General features: G+C 31.9%; 3 protein-coding genes across 4 annotated transcripts; all 3 read right to left on the reverse strand.

The window, feature by feature from the left end:
* Positions 1–610: 610 nt before the first annotated feature.
* Positions 611–2,037, reverse strand: LOC143151624 (uncharacterized). Its single transcript, XM_076320960.1, has 3 exons — positions 1,403–2,037; positions 940–1,206; positions 611–861 (listed from the first exon to the last, which is right to left on the reverse strand). Exons 1-3 carry the CDS (start codon positions 1,987–1,989, stop codon positions 735–737), a joined length of 981 nt encoding a protein of 326 aa, XP_076177075.1. The 5' UTR covers positions 1,990–2,037; the 3' UTR covers positions 611–734.
* A 297-nt stretch (positions 2,038–2,334) lies between these two features.
* Yem (yemanuclein) lies at positions 2,335–11,283 on the reverse strand. 2 transcript variants are annotated; one of them, XM_076320956.1, is made up of 11 exons: positions 10,957–11,283; positions 8,694–8,813; positions 8,495–8,596; positions 7,989–8,258; positions 7,756–7,915; positions 7,247–7,664; positions 7,015–7,176; positions 6,842–6,919; positions 6,020–6,133; positions 5,759–5,938; positions 2,335–5,167 (listed from the first exon to the last, which is right to left on the reverse strand). In XM_076320956.1, the coding sequence occupies exons 1-11, from the start codon at positions 11,149–11,151 to the stop codon at positions 3,907–3,909; spliced, it is 3,060 nt and encodes a 1,019-aa protein (XP_076177071.1). In that variant the 5' UTR covers positions 11,152–11,283; the 3' UTR covers positions 2,335–3,906. The 2 variants fall into 2 exon arrangements, with proteins under 2 accessions (XP_076177071.1, XP_076177072.1); XM_076320957.1 differs by having other exon boundaries at positions 2,336–5,167; positions 7,759–7,915.
* A 344-nt stretch (positions 11,284–11,627) lies between these two features.
* LOC143151112 (uncharacterized) lies at positions 11,628–16,033 on the reverse strand. The gene is made up of 11 exons (XM_076319933.1): positions 15,996–16,033; positions 15,737–15,883; positions 15,393–15,503; positions 13,795–15,310; positions 13,673–13,734; positions 13,372–13,570; positions 13,123–13,298; positions 12,690–13,048; positions 12,509–12,621; positions 12,332–12,439; positions 11,628–12,245 (listed from the first exon to the last, which is right to left on the reverse strand). The coding sequence occupies exons 3-11, from the start codon at positions 15,403–15,405 to the stop codon at positions 11,951–11,953; spliced, it is 2,841 nt and encodes a 946-aa protein (XP_076176048.1). The 5' UTR covers positions 15,406–15,503; positions 15,737–15,883; positions 15,996–16,033; the 3' UTR covers positions 11,628–11,950.
* Positions 16,034–18,037: the final 2,004 nt, after the last annotated feature.

The raw sequence follows: 18,037 nt of genomic DNA on the forward strand, positions 1-18,037 counted from the left end.
CATGATCAGCAAGCGTCGCGCCACTTGCGGCGAAACAGTGAAATACCTTGAACTTGCTATGAAAATTGACGGTCGATAAACGAGCGGATGCTTTCTACGCACCTTTTGAAAATTTAACCATTTGAAATGTTCTTTTGTCCGGAAATGTTAGATTACTCGAAGAAACATTACTCTGTGATTGAAATCCCCCGTTAACGTGAAATATTTTGACATAGAAATTATTACATCGAAGCCTAAAAATTTCGTACAATGAGCGAAAAGGACCAATTTGATCCTGAATACTTCTGGATCCTACGAACGTGTACGAACGCTTTTAACGTTTACTTAACTATGCTTCATTTTATCTTTTACGATAACATCATAAATACCCAACCAAATTCTAGCCGTAAGTTACAAACGACATCCTTACAAAAAGATCCTTGTCTATAGCTCTTTAAGATCGCTACGAGGTTATCAACGTTTAAAGTATCATCTCTCACAATAAATGTAATAAAGTTACAGAGGCTTTATCATACTCGTTATTTATGGCAGCGATGGACCTTCTGGTATATACTATATTACAATAAATATTAAAGGTCAGAGCATGGAAAATAATTATATAAATAAACATACACTTTTTTATTATTTGTAATATAAATATCTACGTTCTAAATATTGTATCGAGCCGACTTCGAGTTCCATCTTTTTATATAAAAAAAGTTATATTTTAAAATGTATAATATTCGCTGTTAAATTTATTTGCGTCTGTATTTGCGTAAATATTCATTATCGTACAAATCGTCTCGATAATTTCTATCGTAACGTCTATTGTAAGGATAGTACCATTCTCGTTCGTAATACCTTTGCCGACTGGGAAAATATCTGTAAATAAATAATTGTCAATTTGACGTGATGCGACTCAAACACCGCGATAAAACCTTAATGGTAGCACGAAATTACCGATAATTCCTCGAACGAGGTATAACGTAGGGATCTTCTTTGTAGTAATCTCTAGGTAACGTATCTACGTTATAACGGAAATCCCTGTACAACGGTTCGTAATCGTTACGATAACGAATAATTGGATGTGACTTTTCCTTATGATAATAAATCGCTTTCCCATTTCGATCCAAGTATCGTCCTGCCTCGTCTTGAAAATAGTTTCTTCTGTTGTCTTTGTACAAATCATTTCGATATCCTCCGGTATAATCGTGATAATCGTTAATACTAAATAAGAGGATAAAAACGATACTTTAATTTTCTTCGTTTTACTTTTCTATACACGTAACAATTACACAATATAGAGTATATCACGATATTGAATTCCATCTCTCGTTTCTTTATATAATGTACACGTCACACTTATTAAAAACCATCCACATTAAAATGTTGGATATTCATAAGATGACCCGTGGTAACTTACTTCTTTCTATTGTCATACGTTCCCTGATTTGCTCGATCTCGTTCGGTGTAGGAAACATCGTGAGCACCGTCCCTGAACGAGTCCTGCGATTTTTGCCCATAATAACCGCCGCTATTCCCCGACGACCTATGGCCCCCCTCATTGTCGGTATCGTCGTAAAAGCTCGAGCTATTTCCCGACTCGTCCTTATGGTAGTTGTTGCTAAAACCGGTCCTGCGATGCCCTTTTTTGTAATATTCACCGCCGTGCCGTTCAAAAGAATTCTTCCCCTGATCGATGGCTTCGAATTCACCTAAACTATGCTTCCCTTTGTCGAACCCTTTGCTCATCGTATCTCGATCGTCGTACCTCTTTTCATCCTGCTTGCGCTCGTTAAATCCTAGTTGCCCTCTGTTACGAGCGTCGCTACCTTCTCTACTTAGTTTCTTATCATCGAAAATTACACGGCCCGATTCGATCTTTCCTTGCACGATGTCCGATAAGGAAGATCCTGATTGTTCATCGCCCTGCGGAGTAATAGAATCAGAGGCACAAAGAGTGCGTTGAACGAACACGAAAAGTAAAATATTCCAAATGAAAGGTGACATGTTTGAAAGTAACTTCCATTAATGTTAATGATCAAATTTGTCGACTGACTATTTGTCGAACGGTTCGCCTTCTCTTATATGGAAGGGAACGACCTTGTGTAGGCGACAAAACGAAACGCATCCTGTGCAGAGAAATTGAAACGTCCATTGGAGAGACAACGAATTAACACGACCTTCGAGACTTTTCCGTTCTTCGCATTAGGAAATAAGCCGGTCGATCGATAAAGCGAAACGACCGAATTGATCCGCTGTATTCAAAATTTCGCAAAACTATTGTTACAAGAATAAATATTGTTTGAATCCAGACACTTTATTCTATTTAAAACACTCGTTACGTTAAGATTCGTTTAATGCGTTAAAACTTACAAATAATACAAAAAAAATGATTTGAAATAAATTATTCCTACGAATATATTATTTACAGGTTACGAATACTATTAGAGGCACCTCTACAGTATAGTTGTTAAAGGTAAAGGTAAGAAATATATAGATATTGTAAAAAATATTCAAAACTTATATTTTACGTCGTCTTCGTGGAAATTCTCGGTGCAGAATTGTACAAGACGTTTTAATCATACTCTAAGTATCGTAAAGGGTAAGATGGGAGGGGAGAAGAAGGTATGCGGTATATAATACATCACTAATTGTCATCTGTGTTTCAAAAATATCGTAACTCTTTCTAAATAGTACTTTCACGCACACTCTCTTTCTCTTACACTCTGGTTATTCATATTGATCGTTTGACCAAGTAGCAGCATACCAAGCTATACAGTTTTGCAGTTTTTAACACAATTTAATAATCGAGATAACTTTTCTCCAATTGAAAAACCTAAAAAACTTTAGTAAACGCTAGAATACATTAAATACATGTTTCACTTTATTTTTCTTTTTGCGTTTATAATTAACGTAGAAATGTACAATATTTCGCCGTTCTACTGCAATTCATCTGCTCTTGCAAATAAGAAAGTCATCGTTTTCTTATCTGCGTATACCATTTTACGCTGTACGAATAAATTAGAAAATGTTCATTCGATTATGAATCAACAATTTGGAAGGCAATGATTTTAATTTCGAATATACGTCGAAAAATATAAGTACCATTCTTTCTGTATTAGATTACAAAATCATAATTACAGTTCGTGCGTAAAAGAAACACCTTTCGAAATGTTCTTTATTCGCTCGGTGATACAGAATGGCCAGATACTACTGGAACCCACAAAAAGCAAATGTTTACTAACAGCGATAGCTCGCCCCTCCCATACCGTGGCAGTATGTAAAAATAAAAGAAGCACTTCACAATTAGGTTTCTCGATAAAACAAAGTTACGTCAGTACACGCGCCACCGTATACCAGTAACTTTCAATTGCTGGTAGACTCGTATGAAAATTATCAAGCAGCGATACGCCGTGAAATAAAAAATGGATCTTCATAGACCACCCCATTCTCGGCGATGAATGGACGCTAACTTATTTACAAGTGTCTATACGATTAACATACCTCCATAATTTATACTTACTCTGTACACGCACTTTTTCAAACTACTACGAATGAATTAATATATTTACATAATTTGGCGGTTTGTTAAAATACTTAAAAATTGATGCGATACAATACTATCGCGGCACGCTATTCATCAGCTGCGTATGATTTTGGTCATCCACAATGACGCGACTTGTAGTAATGGAAGAAATTCTGATCAGTCCCACACTTGTTTATTTTCATGAAAAATAATATAGATTTACTGAAAAGTCCGCCTATAGATTTCTATGAAATTATTATCCGTTCACTGGCTTTTCTCATTATGTTCAATATAATCTGCGTCTATAGTGCACGTTATTTGACGGTGATAATATTATTACCATTGTGATTCTTCTTTAGACTTTAGTTTAACATCTTTTTTATGATATAAGCGTGGTATTATATAGAATATTCGTCCTGATAAGTAGTACACTGCGCATTTGACTTGTTAGGTTTTTGAATATTAGTACTAACTGGTGAATTACTTGGAGAATACTTCATTTCTTGTAATTCTTGTAGCTCCTTTAATGACCTCATCACCATTTGAACGTCTTTCTCTTGTTCCGTTGGTTGCACTACATTACTTACAGGTTCTTCTAGAATGATTCCAGTATCTTTTCGTTTGTCTGTTATTCCTCTCGGAATCACATCATCGTTAATAATTTGGCTCAAGTAATTAGTAGCAGCAATTGTCTCTTCGTTTTGTCTTTGCTCTTGCTCTTCTTTCGTAAGCGATGGTTGCTGTTGTTGCTGTTGCTGCTGCTGTATAGGCGCTACATCTGAATTAATATGCCCAACTTGCTTTTCCAATACTTTTGAATCCTTCTTTCTTTTTTTAACATCGTGTGATTTGTGCTTAACTTCCATACATCGTTCTCGTTTTTTATCCCTTTTCTCAATCTTATTAGACACATCGATATCTTTGTCCTCTATTTTTTTATCATTCTTGGTTTCAGTATTTTCATGTAGTAACCTGTGTTTCAGAGATATAGGTTTTGAATGTTGTGATGTTTGATTTGCTGCAGGATAGTTAGAATGTTGAGATTGTGTACATGAATATAAAGCTTCCTGTCTGTGTACGGAATGATGTCCACTTTGAGGCACTTCATTTGTATTTGGAAGAACATTCGAAGTTTCAGAATAAGCCGTAATAGAAACTACGTCTTTTTTATTTTCACTCACTTTTGTAGACGATTTGTGGAACTCATTAACCGGAGTGATCGAAAGTGAACTATTAGCTAGATCCATCAAATTAATCATTTCCACGTGACATTTAGCTGGCTTTTGAGCCATCAATTGAGCTGTAGGCACAACTGAAATTTTACCTACAGTGGAATTACTAGTCGTAACTGACGAATTTTCGTGTTGCTGTGTAGAGTTACAAGTATCTTTATTTTTATCCTTATGTTTCATACTATGTTGTTTCTTCTCGGTACCATCATTTGACTTTATTGTTCCTTGTTTTACATAATTTGTGGAATTTTCCGTAATATTTTGAACTTTAGATACATTTCCTGGCGCTTTTTCTCTTTCTTGAGAGGAGGTGCTGTTTATGGTTGATGTTTCAATCTTTCCAGCTGAATTGTATATGACATTTCCAGAAGAACTGGTGGTAGTACCATTGCCGATCTCTTTCAATTTCTTCGGTTTTTTCTTCGTGCTAAAATCAAACCATTTCATGGTTAAGAATAATATTACTAGAAGAGATACTATATATCTTTAAAACCTAAAAAGAATGCAAAAGAAGGAAATGAAGTAAAAATTACGAAATCATCATCGAGCCACCAAGACTTTAATAATAAATAATAGATAATACCACAAATTTTGAACAAATACTACAATCAATTTAAACAATTATATGTCTACATGGAATGATTCAATCATAAGTAAATTTAATTTGGTATTCATATTACGATATTATTTAGAATAAATGCAGTCAAATGTTGTATAATATACAAGCATTTTTCTACATATCCATTATTTTTAATCAAGGAGTAGAAAATATATTATTAATCCAATACAATCACCTCCCTAAAACATAAAATGACCGCAAAATAGAACTATTAATTGTGATAAAACATATAATTTCCTTAGTTATTATTTACAAAATAAAGAATTAAATGTCGAAAAATGTTACGCTTTTAAATATCAATTTAAACAACATCAAGTTTTTATGTTAAAGCATTTAACATAACAGAAATTTAACATAAACTTAGAGCTATATTAATATTAAATCAATACTGCTACTTACACAGGTTCAGACTCGTCAACAAATTTTAACAAAGTATGCACCGTCATGTATCCTTGCGGCCACAATGGTAACACCTGTCGTAGCAAAAATGACCCAACAAAAGTGTATATACTCAATTTTCTTGGTCTTAAAACATTGTAACATTGTCTCCTAGCATTCGCAATTTCGCAAACAAGTTTTCTGCAAAACGAAATAAAAATATAATATACCGATACAAGATCGTTTTTACTGAATATATAAAATCAATTTTAAAAAATTTACTTTGCTTCTTCTGTCCAAGGAAATTGTCTTTTAGGAATTTTTGCTTTATCCGAATTCTCACAATTGTCTTCATCATCGGAACTCACAGCATCAGCTGGCGAACCTTCCATTTTCCTAAAAGGAGACATTGGTTATAAATAAAGAAACGCTATATGATTATCGAAATATTTATAACACAGTGATGATAACGAATGATGATTAGCATTTATTGTTGATCAAATTTCATGATACAACAAATGTTTGTATTTTATACCAAAAATTCCTTCATTAAAATTTACATGTAATCGTCAAATTTAATTGCAATAAATATAAAACTCTATTGATATACAAAAAAGATGATGCTTATGAAAAACTAAACACTGATACTGATGATAAAAAGCCCCGTAATTTTTCCGCTATCTCTATTAGATTGGCAAATAAATGAGAAAGAAATGGTATTCATTTTCTACATATAGGTCGATCTAAATTATTTTCATGTATATGAAACATTGAGATAGCAACAATAAGTAAGCATGAATAGAGTAAGGGAAAAAGAGATAAGATAGACAAAAAGGAAGATAAAGATAAAGAACAACCGGAAAGGCGAGAATAGAAAGGGGATTCCTCTTACGAGGGGCACCTTACCAACAGTACCGGTATATATCCCAGTATAAATGAGGACTAAGAAATAGAAAATTATTGTAAGTTCCCATTCTAAATTATATAGACAAGTTCTTTTTACTAATATAAGAAAAAAATGTATGTCCTGTAGAATCCAACAAAATAGATATCAAATAACAATCATTTGTGAATAACGAATTGGATATTTTGATAAATACTTACTTTCCTTCCGCGACCGTTTGACACTCCAGATACTTGCACATCACAGATGACATTATATTATTGATGACTTCTTTTAACCTACAATAATATAATATTAGTGATTGCAAAACCATAAAAGTGTATTTCAGATTATGAAAATCTTTTTGTAAAATAAATCTGTAAGAATGTCTTACCTTTGTATAAGATCCTTTATTTTATAATCAAGATCTTGCACATACAATTTCTTTGCCCTATTTTGAAGGGCTATTTTACTACATGGTAAAAATCGTGCTAGGTGCCCATATGTTTCTGACCTCAGATTTGGGGAAGAAAGCATCCTCAATCTTTTCTCTAAACTGAAATAAAAATATTAATATTAAACATTTATCTTGTACAACTATCAAATATTCTAAAGCTGTTGCATACCTAAACAATAATGCAGTTACTGTTGGATTGAAAAATTTAGTCTTTCCTTCTTTACTATTTTCGGCACGTGCTTTCAATTTATTAACTATTTCTACAACATTTTCTGGAAGAGAATCAGGCAAAGGTGCTCCTTCTTTATCAATATCATCACATTCAGATTCTGTACCTATACATCTAGATTTGCCAGAGTCCGTAGTGTCTCTACTTGATTCATCTTCAACTCTCGCAGCATTAACTACACTCTCTATTGCATCATCAATATTACTATCTTTACCACCTAATTTTTTTAACTCTAACTTCTTCCCATCAAAACCATTGCTGTTAGATGTCTTTTTTTCGAACTTTTTATCTGACGTACTTTTACTCTTTTGCGTATCTGTTTTATCAGATTTTTTCTTATCTTCTTGATCCTCTGAAACTAATATTTAAAAACCTTTTAGAACTGTTTTATATTATTATTATAAGAATATTACGATCATTGTCAAAATTTATCCTATATATAAACGGACCACCTTCAGCATCTGTAGTTTCCCCCTTCTCCTTTCTTCTAGTCAAAGTATCTCCATCCTGTTGAGAATTTTGCTGATCTTGTAGATTTTGGGATTTCTTTTTCTTTTTGATAATATTTTCCTGAGCTTTCTTTTCTCCATTTTCATCTACTTTTTGTTTCTACAGAAAGTAATAATATTTTTAGTTCAAACTAGCAATGAAATAAAGAATACTGTGGTATAACTTTAATTACTTTTGTTGGTTGATCACCAGTAATATCTTCAGCTTCATCTTCATCCGTTGTGCTAAGAGTTCTTTTTTCTGATCTTTTGGGGCTATCCACATCCTCAGTATCTTCTTCGCTACTTTCACTACTTTCATCATCATTGCTATTGTTATTGTTGTTATTATTATTATTGTGAACCAATACATGTCGATCAGCTGTCCTGAATTCAAGAGCCCCACAATTAATATAAAAACCTCCATGAGCTGTAGTCACCTCTTCTGGTACAATTTCATCATACTACAATAATAAAATGATATATAATAGCACAAAATGTGCGACGACTACAATTAATAATAATAATAATAATAATAATAATAATAATAATAATAATAATAATAATAATAATAATAACAACAACAACAACAACCGCAAATAATAATGTAATAAATAATAATAACATAATAAATAATTATATAATAATAATATAATAAATAATAATAATAATAATAATAATATTGTCAGATCTTGCTTACTGCATCAGTATTGTCAATGAAAGAATCATTCTCATCGTATCCAGCTCCCAAATCCACATAATCATCGTATTTATGCCTTTTCCTTCCTGTAGTAGATGTTCCCTATAATAAAGAAATGTACAATGAATACTGAATTAATTTTCACAAATAAATTTTTATTCTTAATTGTTCCAAACATAATCAATTATATTTTACGTACGTATTTCGCCTCAAATCGTTTTGCCATATCTCGAAGTTTATCATCCTCGTCGTCATCATCGAATGACAGTCCGTTAGTTGCATTTTCTTCACCTGACTTAAGCTCTTTTCTACGTTTTTTCTACAAAATAAAATTATCCATTTGTTTAAACTTGAACGATAATACATCGTTTCCAATTGTTAACCGGATTTCACCTACTAACCCACAACGAATTGCGGTGCGCTTTAACTCCGGCGCGTACTTTCACTATTTTATCAAAAATTCAGAAATAGTCCACGTGTTGCGCACGCACGCAATTCATCAGCTTTGTTTTTAATACTCCCATTAATTAAATTCAAATATCACGCGTATCAATGCAGAAAGCGTAAAAATGCTTTTTTAAAATTGCCAATAACTTAAATATCGATATATTAAATTATATTTCGCTAAACATCGCATATACAAGAATGTTACATTTAATGTATTTTAAACTGAATGCATAAATAAATATAAAAAAAATATTAAGTGTACTTGCAATTCATTTATTAACAAATATTTAACAAAGAAAAACAAACACACGAGCGCGCGCGTGCACACACACACGCGCGTACACGCACACTTAATAACAAGAATGCAAAAAAAGGTGAGGATAAATTGATTCAAAAGAGGACATAAGCTATCCATTGATACCAGGAGCACATACTACACAGAAAGCATCACTCTAGCTCTTTCCTTTGAAACGCGCAACTTCTTGTTATCTACTGTTCTCCTAATACCAGAGACGCTACGGCGACTGATTGATCCCGACAAAAATGCAATTATCAATAAATTCGAACTTGAGCTTTTCATCTTATAAAAAAAAAACTAAAAAATAAGTTGCGTAAAATGTTTATAATCATGTAAAAAATGCACAATTTGAAATATAATGCTATATAAATTATATAATTAAATTACATACGCGTGAAAGTAGAAACCTTTGAACTATTATAATACAATCACATTTTAGTGCGCATTAAAAAAGTATTCTATATCTGCGAACAATATTTTTTATCGTCATCAAAATATTCGGTACAGATCTCATCCAAATCACAAAGGCGAAATTTAAAAGTAATTGATTTTATGTTTAGATTACACTAATAAAAAATGTAATTACGGAATGAAATCTATTTTATCGTGTCGATACATTATATCGATTGTGTTGAATCATAAACGATTAAAAAATAAAAGTCGTTGATCTTTCATTTAAATGCAACTATCTAATGATACGTGTATTAGTATATGCAGAAACGCTTTCATAAACTTTTAAAGAGAATAAAATTACAATAATTATACTTTTGAAACTCGATTCACGTTTTTTCTTTACTTGTGACAAAATTCATTCATTTTAAACAATAAAGATATTATCATTTAAATAAAACAATAATATAAACTAATATAAAGACATAATCGGGCATTGCTCTAAATATACAAGTTTAGTCTAACGTGCAACGTGTTACATAGGCGTCGATGAGCGCGAGTTCGTTTTCAGTGCATCGATCATAAAATTAACATCGAGATTTCCTCCATACACGCATAAGATCACCGCGATAAGCACGCGTAAAGCTCCGCAATGTATCGTAAAACATTTTAATAAAAGTAGCGTAGCTTTATGAACGCTTAAAAACTATACAAGCATACGCGTACGAATAACAGTCACGTCGTTTTGGAGAATTCGCAATGCCGGATTGTATTGTCTTATAGGAATAATTCCATATCTATTTTATACATGCTAAACAATGATTGTCGTGAAAACGATTGTTAAACGTTCGTTCGTAACTAGGTTTCAAAGAAAACTTCTAACAGACGGTGCCTTGTGTAAGCATACGTGACACGAACGTACACCGGCAACGCGTTGTGACGTTTCTATTCGATGGCTCCGAATTGATCACACCTTTTTCTGCCAGTCTATAGGCGCACCAACGATGTATACCCTGACCGAAAAAGAGATATGCGAATAAGAAAACCATACGTATGGCGAGATACCCGAATCTCATACGGCAATCGCGACATGACAATTCACCTAAGCGGCGCGCACAAGTTCTCCTCGTTTCATGCAATACGAAAATGGTCGATCCCATTGGAATTTTTGCAGTTTCTTGTCAAAGTATGTACGCGAAGCAAAATCATAGCCGGTATTTGCCTCAGCCAACGAGATGTTTTGGCAAACGTGACCGTATGGATAGAGCGTCGTGGGTTTTGTTTTTCTTTTGGTATATGCATTAACGAGTGAAAGGAAGAAACTGACCTCGGCTGCTTTGAGGAGCTGTGCATAGTTGAACTCAGAAAATGCCTCCTCGTTCGACTCTAGCAGGGTGAGTGTAAAGCGGAAGGAGGGCGCGAGCTGTTTGCCCTTTTCCCCCTTTTTCTCCTTCTTCGCAACGTAGCCCAAGGACTCCGGAAACTCCAAGGTTTGCAAAGGTACCCGTTTAGCCTCTGACATTCCTACATTTGCACCGAACTCAACGTGGATCACGGAAACACTGCGAACACTGCGGCAACAACATGGTCCTTTCTCTTAAACACCGCACCAATACCGCCACTCGCACGTCGCCATCTTCGGCTCGACTGTTTTTAGAGTGCGCTGTTGATGCCGCCGCCACACCGTAAACTTAACGCATGCGTCTGACACTACAAATAATCTTAAATGCCGTTTACATCGCACGACTGCGATGTTTTACATGAAAGCAGACTTAATTGTTGCAATAAATTATTGGATATTTTAAAAATATGTAACTATTTTAACAATATATCACAGTTTACGATGAAATTCACTTTAATAAAATAATGCAACTATGATCAATTGTTTAATTATGCCACGATAACAATATGTACTACAAAACGCCTTAAGCTTACAATATTCCACCACTCAAATCAGTCGGTTTGTTTTCAATTAAAATTAAGCGATAACAATTCAATTTGCACACGTGCTGTTTATTATGCTACACTCACACAATCGTTACAAGCTGTAATTCTGTCTATACAATGTATCTATCAAAAATGTATGCATTTATATACTTTATAAACGATATAATAATTTTGTTTCTGTATACAATTAAAAATTCATTTCAAAACTTATACTTCATGCCTGCAATGGTAAGACCAGATCAGTTTTGTAAGTCATAAAGTGTTTATCTGAATAAGAGTATCCAATTAATACCCAGCTATATTAAAAATGTACAATTTATATATATAAAAAAAAGCATTTTATAAAAATGCTCGATCTGTGTTCTACTACTAACTTAACCAGGAGTACCTGGATCGTTCTCAAGATTTGTTGGTTTGTTTACAATTTTAATTGCAGAAAATTGCTGACCTAAAATCTTCATCACTTCGGCATGCTTTTTGTTATGCTTTTTCTTTACAACATTGTAATTTTCTTTTACATAAAGTGCAAATCCAGTAAGTTCTTTTTTGGGTGTCCGTACTTGAACGATTCCAGATTTTGTTGTTTTATTTAATAATAATTCAAATTTTCCGTAGCAATGGCCACACCGTTTCTTTTCAATATCCAGAGATTTTGAATGTCTACCAATGCTAACACAAAAATTTAATTACGTATTAACAAATATGTAGATAAATAAATCCATTATACCTTAGAAATTTTATGCAAAACACTTTACCTGTACCCGCAGCTTACACATTTATACGTGAATTTTGTTTTAATTTTATAGTCATGACACCTTCGAATTGGTGGGAGCTCAGGAAATGTTTTCATAGCTTTATTAGCCCTAAAATGTTGTAAATCAAAATAATATTAAATAAATATGAAAATTGTAATTAATATTACTACAATGTACCATCCTGTCCAAAATGGACCATGACCATCCGAAACATCATTTATTAACCAAGCTGCTGCATGACACATTTCATGAATTAAAGTATCTCGAAGTCGATCTGGGGTATCTAAAACCTATACAAACGATTATAAGCTTAATTTAAATCTTAATTTGTTGTCTTTCTTTAAGAAATAAAACGTACTTTTGTTGCTAGAACTATTCTTGAAGACCTCACGACACCTCCAAGTGTTTTCAAAGATTTCTTATTATAACAAAAACCGGCACTTCCTCTCATACGAATACTCCACTCGATTAACATATCTTTTGGTAATTTGTTATCAAATACATTTTCATTGTATAGTTTATATAAATGATTACACAAATTTTCTTTACTATTCTTATAATCCACTCTGTACCTTTTAGCATTTGGATGTACATTAGCAATGGGAACATTTTCAGATAAAGAAGCTAAAAAACTGTTATGTTTTTCATATTTTCGGTTTCCAATTGATTTAATTGCAGAATTTATCTTAGATATATTTCGTGAAATTTGTATAGGATCTATAAAAATATTAAATATTTATGACTGAGACATATTATTATACAATTATAATTTAGTAACATATGTAAAATACCTTTTTTAGTTTTAGGTTTTAATGGTATATCATCACCAGGATCAAATTCACTGGTACTTGAATGTTCACTCTCATCGTCGCTAAATAACAATTTTTTTCCTCTTACTTTACAGTCTTCATTACTGTTATTTTTCTTCCCTTCACTTTCAGTATCTGTATCATATATTGCAATACCTCTACGAAAATATATTACAATAATTATTAACAATTCCCTCATACTTGTAAACATTCTAAAGACATATTCTTTACCTTTGTACAATTGATGGAACTGTTGATTTGGATTTTACTCTAATTGTTGATAATCTTGGATTTGTTAGGGCAGTATAGTACGAAGTTTCACATCCGCTTTCCGATGAGCTTTCATCATTAATAAAACTACACTTTTGCTTAACATTTTTTCGTGTAGCTTTTTTTGTCGAAGATATTTGTGCTTTCAAATCCTTTAAGGCTGAATAAAATTTTAAATATTTATTATTTTCCATTTAATATACACACAAAACCCAATATAATCGCGGTAATACATGTAATAATATATAATGTAATAACTTACGCATATTGCTACCATCATCATTCGAATCTGTTACAGCAACTTTTTCTCCATTTCTCTTTTTTCTGTAATATGCAGAATTTAATTGTAGTGTTATAAAGTGAAAAACAATACTTGTAATTTACCTTTCAGTTTGAACAGCTCTGTTTCTTGTAGATATTACATGCTTTCGTGGTTCAGATTTTGGAAACAATATATTTGCTTTTTCTCGCCAAGATGCACCATATAACTTGTCTAATATATCTGCACAATCCATAACATCTATATTTTGTGGTTTATGTATTGTAGGAGTTGAAAATATATTATTTGTATGATTATCCTTTGATGCAGGAAGTTGAAGAACATTGGTTCTTGATAGCTGTGTAGATTCGTGCAATGTAATTTGTTGCGATACTACAGGTTGAGTTATTTTATTGCAATCTTGATTCGTTATTTTTTCATTCATAAATATATGTTGTATCTTTCCTCTATTATTTGGAGTTTCGTAATTCATTTCTAATCTTTCTAGACTACTGTTTCCAGAACTAAAATCATCTTTATTACTGGCAGGCACAATATCAATGGAATTATCACTTTTTGAATCAGGTGAATTAGTCATGAGCCATGTTGAAATTTGTCGCTTTTTTCTTTCTGATAATTCCATGCAAATTGTCCCCTCATCTTTACTTGCATGTGGCGCATCTAAAAATCGACTAATATGATTTTTATACAAGTTTGTTACATTAACTTCGGACCCTTGAATAACATCACTCTCAGAATCTATTACAGTTTCGTCAATAATTTTATTGTTTATTTTTAAATTATTTTTGGGTGAAACAGCTGGATGTAAATCACTGTTTATGCTTTCGTCAATTATTAAATTTTTCTCTCTCCTTGGTGATTCGTACACCAATCTTGATGACTTTATATTTTTTATAATATTTCGAGCATCTTTTCGTGTAAACTGTTTCTTCAAGTTGTTATTGTCGTTATTATTAGCAATTGAAACTTGACTAGGTTGGTCAACACTTTTAGAGCTATTGCTACAAACATCAGAACTTGATATTAAATTTCTTTTATTCACTGTAGTACTATAGACCTGAGTAATTGTATTTGATCCACTTTTTATATTATCTGGACTAGAATTGATATAACTATTACTAGTTTTATCAGTGTTTTGAATATATCTTTTACATGATTCGCTACTGTCGGATGAAGTATCATCGGAAATAAATAGTGTATTATTCCTATTTACATTTTTTCTTTCCCAATTACGAATTGAAAGATTGTGTTTTTTCTTCTTCCGCCATGTTTGAAAGAATCTATCTTCTTGAGTATCTGAAGAATCTGAAGAATCCACAACATATACTTCTTTGTTTATAGTAAAATGTTTGTTGTATGTAAACTTCAATTCAGGGGAATGTTTGAAACTACAACAGCTAGAACTAGAGTCACTTATCACTATTGTATCTTTCTCATTGTTTGCAATTACATCTTGGGTATCGCATATAGTAGAATTTGGCGATAATTTTAAACAAAAGTTTTGCGACTCACTTACAGATTTTTCTATTTCCTCATCAGTCTGCATTTTTATATTTCCATACTCTTTGCATGTTTTCTTTTCTTGTACATTATTTTTTAATTCATAAAATATTTTATTTCCTACAAAAATTAATATAAAATTCAAATAAATACTATACAACATAAATATTTATATGAGAAATAAAGTTTTAAGTTTACTTACTGTGTTTAGACATTCTCAGTTTACATGTAATCTTTAAAACAAGGCTTCAAGTCATTTATTTCAAGTATATATTATGAACAAAACTAATAAATAGAAAGTCTCTATTCATTTCTAAAACAATAACATAATAAATATTTTGTATTACTTTTAATATATAGTTTTTCTTTTCATAAATTGAAATAAATCTTGAAATATTTAAAGGACACATGTGTAAACAAAAACACAGTGTAATTCAAACACATGTATCACATAAAATTGAGAAAACAAAATAGGAAATATTAAAATATTCTCGTTAGTACATACAGTAGAAAATAAAGAATTAGATTATGTTAGAGTACACCTACTTTGTGAATTTTTGTTTCAAATCTTTCAATTCAGGATATAATCTATAAAAAGCCGTTCAAACTTTCAATCTCTCGAGTTCGTTGGAGTTCAATCCAGCCAACTGTGCGGATATAAGTACCAATATGTCGAATCCTCTATGCTAAAAACTGTAACGATAGTCAATACCTCAAATTAAACATAGCATGCGTTTAACAATAAAGAAAGAAAAAATTTCGCAAAAGAAACTAATTGCAAAGGGTTTAAAAAAACAAGAGAAACCTAAAATTACGATTTCTTTCATAAACACATAAGATACAGAATAGATATTCAATTTTAACGGAGTGGTGTTACACGATCTGAAATACCGACGGTCGTATAATTTCAATTGTACTGATGCGACATCTTCGTTCAAGAACGACGATTCAGAGAACTGTGTTCAGCTGAAACACTGAAGTCGGTAAAGGTAGTAAACTTAAAAAAGTCATTCATATGTATTACATATAATCCTGTCAAACCACACTGCGCAATCTATTAATAAGATTAATTCCTATCCCCACAGATGAAATGTGAAAAATGTTGGTAACGCGACACTAAGAATATTTCCAATATTTCAGCTAGCCTTATAGGTTAATAAAATTTTTGCAATTTCATTTATCCTTCGGTCCTACTCTATCATACCTCATATTTCTAAGAAAGAAATAATCGAACTACAATTACTACGTTCAACTTAAAACTTATTACGGATCGCATAAAGACAATGCAAACAAAACGAAAACAGAAAGAAAGCTGCACACGTTGCACGAAATGAATTTATTGAAATAGATTAGAATTATCTTCATATTCTTAGGTTTCATTAAAATACTCAGACTTTCGTACAGGTTACAAATATGTTCAATGTTACAATATTACATAGTAACTACATACATTCATAAAATAATTTTCTAATGTAGTATAAAAATTCATGATAAATTATGAAACTTTTCAGTCGCTAATGGTTCTAAAACTGCTAAAGAGTCTTTGTGTCGACATCTAGCGACCTGGATAAAAATTATTCCTCGACAAACTTGGCCTAATAGCCACAGATTGCGCTACTTGTACTTGAAATTTGCATACTAGATTGTATATGTAACAATAATATTCTAAAATTATAAATAATAATAGTTTAAAAGTTTTACAATGGAAATTAAGAAGTATTAAAAATAAGTTAGATTTATATTTTTTGCTGTAGAAGTCTCGTAACAGTTTCAGTGAATATTTGTTCCTAAACGCGATTGTTATTAACATTTACACATATTCTGAATATTAATCTGCATAAATGCATAAATAAGATGCGTATTTTAAGATTAATAGTCGGAATAAGCATAAATGTTAATAACAATAGCGGAAATGAACAAACATTCACCGAAACCGTTTGCCTTCGCAGATTTCGCAATATCTTAATGTTTATTTATCATAATTATTAACAACCGTCGTAGGACATAGTTTACACACAATTATCTCGAAATAATGCGAAAATAAAAATGATTCTAAAAAATACTGTATTATAACTCTTATTACAAGGCGTAAGAAAATGTTTATAAAAATGAAAGAAGGGAACTGGTAACCGGTTACATACGTTTAATCTTTTTTCTTTGATCGAAACATAATTTGTAGTGAAATTGTTTATAGATTTCTTTTTGTGTTTATCCTAGAATTTTTGTGAATATGTTTTCGTGATAAATCAACGTTTTAATTAAGCATCACAATATTGCGACCAACCCAGAGAACAAACATCTTAGAAAGCTTTGCTTTCGTCATGATTGATTTTTACTTCGGGATTGGGAATTTCGTTGTATTATTTCGTATAAATAGATGGATCAGGACATGACATTTTATGGCTCGGAAACTAATATCATTGTTGCTGTTCGCGCGGAGAATAAATATCGCTAGATATATTCCCGTATATCGGCAAGATGGGAAGAAGGGAAAACATATAGTAAATGGATAATATTTGACGAGTACGTGATAATGTTTCATAAAAATGAACGGAAACGTATTCTTCGCAGACAACACTTTGCTCTTTTGTTCTCGACAATTGTTTATTAACAAGTTTTGAAGAGGAATCGTTCAATGATAAATTATAATATGTTAGTGTATTTCTGTAGTCAACACAGTTAATCACAAATTACTGTGAATTGTAGAAGGACAAAGATTAAGAACGATGACTTAAATTGCACTATTTCTTTGTCGATAAATGTTTTGGCTTGAATCCAAATGTTAGCCTAAAGCTATTTAGACGAGTTCGAGAGAGTTCATTTAACAGCCGAAAATCTCGCTAAAAG

The sequence above is a fragment of the Ptiloglossa arizonensis genome, chromosome 9, assembly GCF_051014685.1.
Source record: "Ptiloglossa arizonensis isolate GNS036 chromosome 9, iyPtiAriz1_principal, whole genome shotgun sequence".
NCBI lineage: Eukaryota > Metazoa > Arthropoda > Insecta > Hymenoptera > Colletidae > Ptiloglossa > Ptiloglossa arizonensis.

Excerpts from the sequence above, each read along its gene's own strand:
- Yem (XM_076320956.1), bottom strand. The coding sequence starts at position 11,151 with ATGTCAGAGGCTAAACGGGTACCTTTGCAAACCTTGGAGTTTCCGGAG. Across the intron at positions 7,665-7,755 it reads AACTACAGATGCTGAAGGTG|TTTCAGAGGATCAAGAAGAT; the intron begins GTCCGTTTATAT and ends TTTAAATATTAG. Across the intron at positions 7,177-7,246 it reads GTAACTGCATTATTGTTTAG|TTTAGAGAAAAGATTGAGGA; the intron begins GTATGCAACAGC and ends TTTTTATTTCAG.
- LOC143151624 (XM_076320960.1), bottom strand. The coding sequence starts at position 1,989 with ATGTCACCTTTCATTTGGAATATTTTACTTTTCGTGTTCGTTCAACGC. Across the intron at positions 1,207-1,402 it reads ACGTATGACAATAGAAAGAA|TATTAACGATTATCACGATT; the intron begins GTAAGTTACCAC and ends CCTCTTATTTAG. Across the intron at positions 862-939 it reads CCTCGTTCGAGGAATTATCG|ATATTTTCCCAGTCGGCAAA; the intron begins GTAATTTCGTGC and ends ATTTATTTACAG.
- LOC143151112 (XM_076319933.1), bottom strand. Across the intron at positions 13,571-13,672 it reads TGATGATGGTAGCAATATGC|CCTTAAAGGATTTGAAAGCA; the intron begins GTAAGTTATTAC and ends AATTTTATTCAG. Across the intron at positions 12,440-12,508 it reads GGTCCATTTTGGACAGGATG|GGCTAATAAAGCTATGAAAA; the intron begins GTACATTGTAGT and ends ACAACATTTTAG.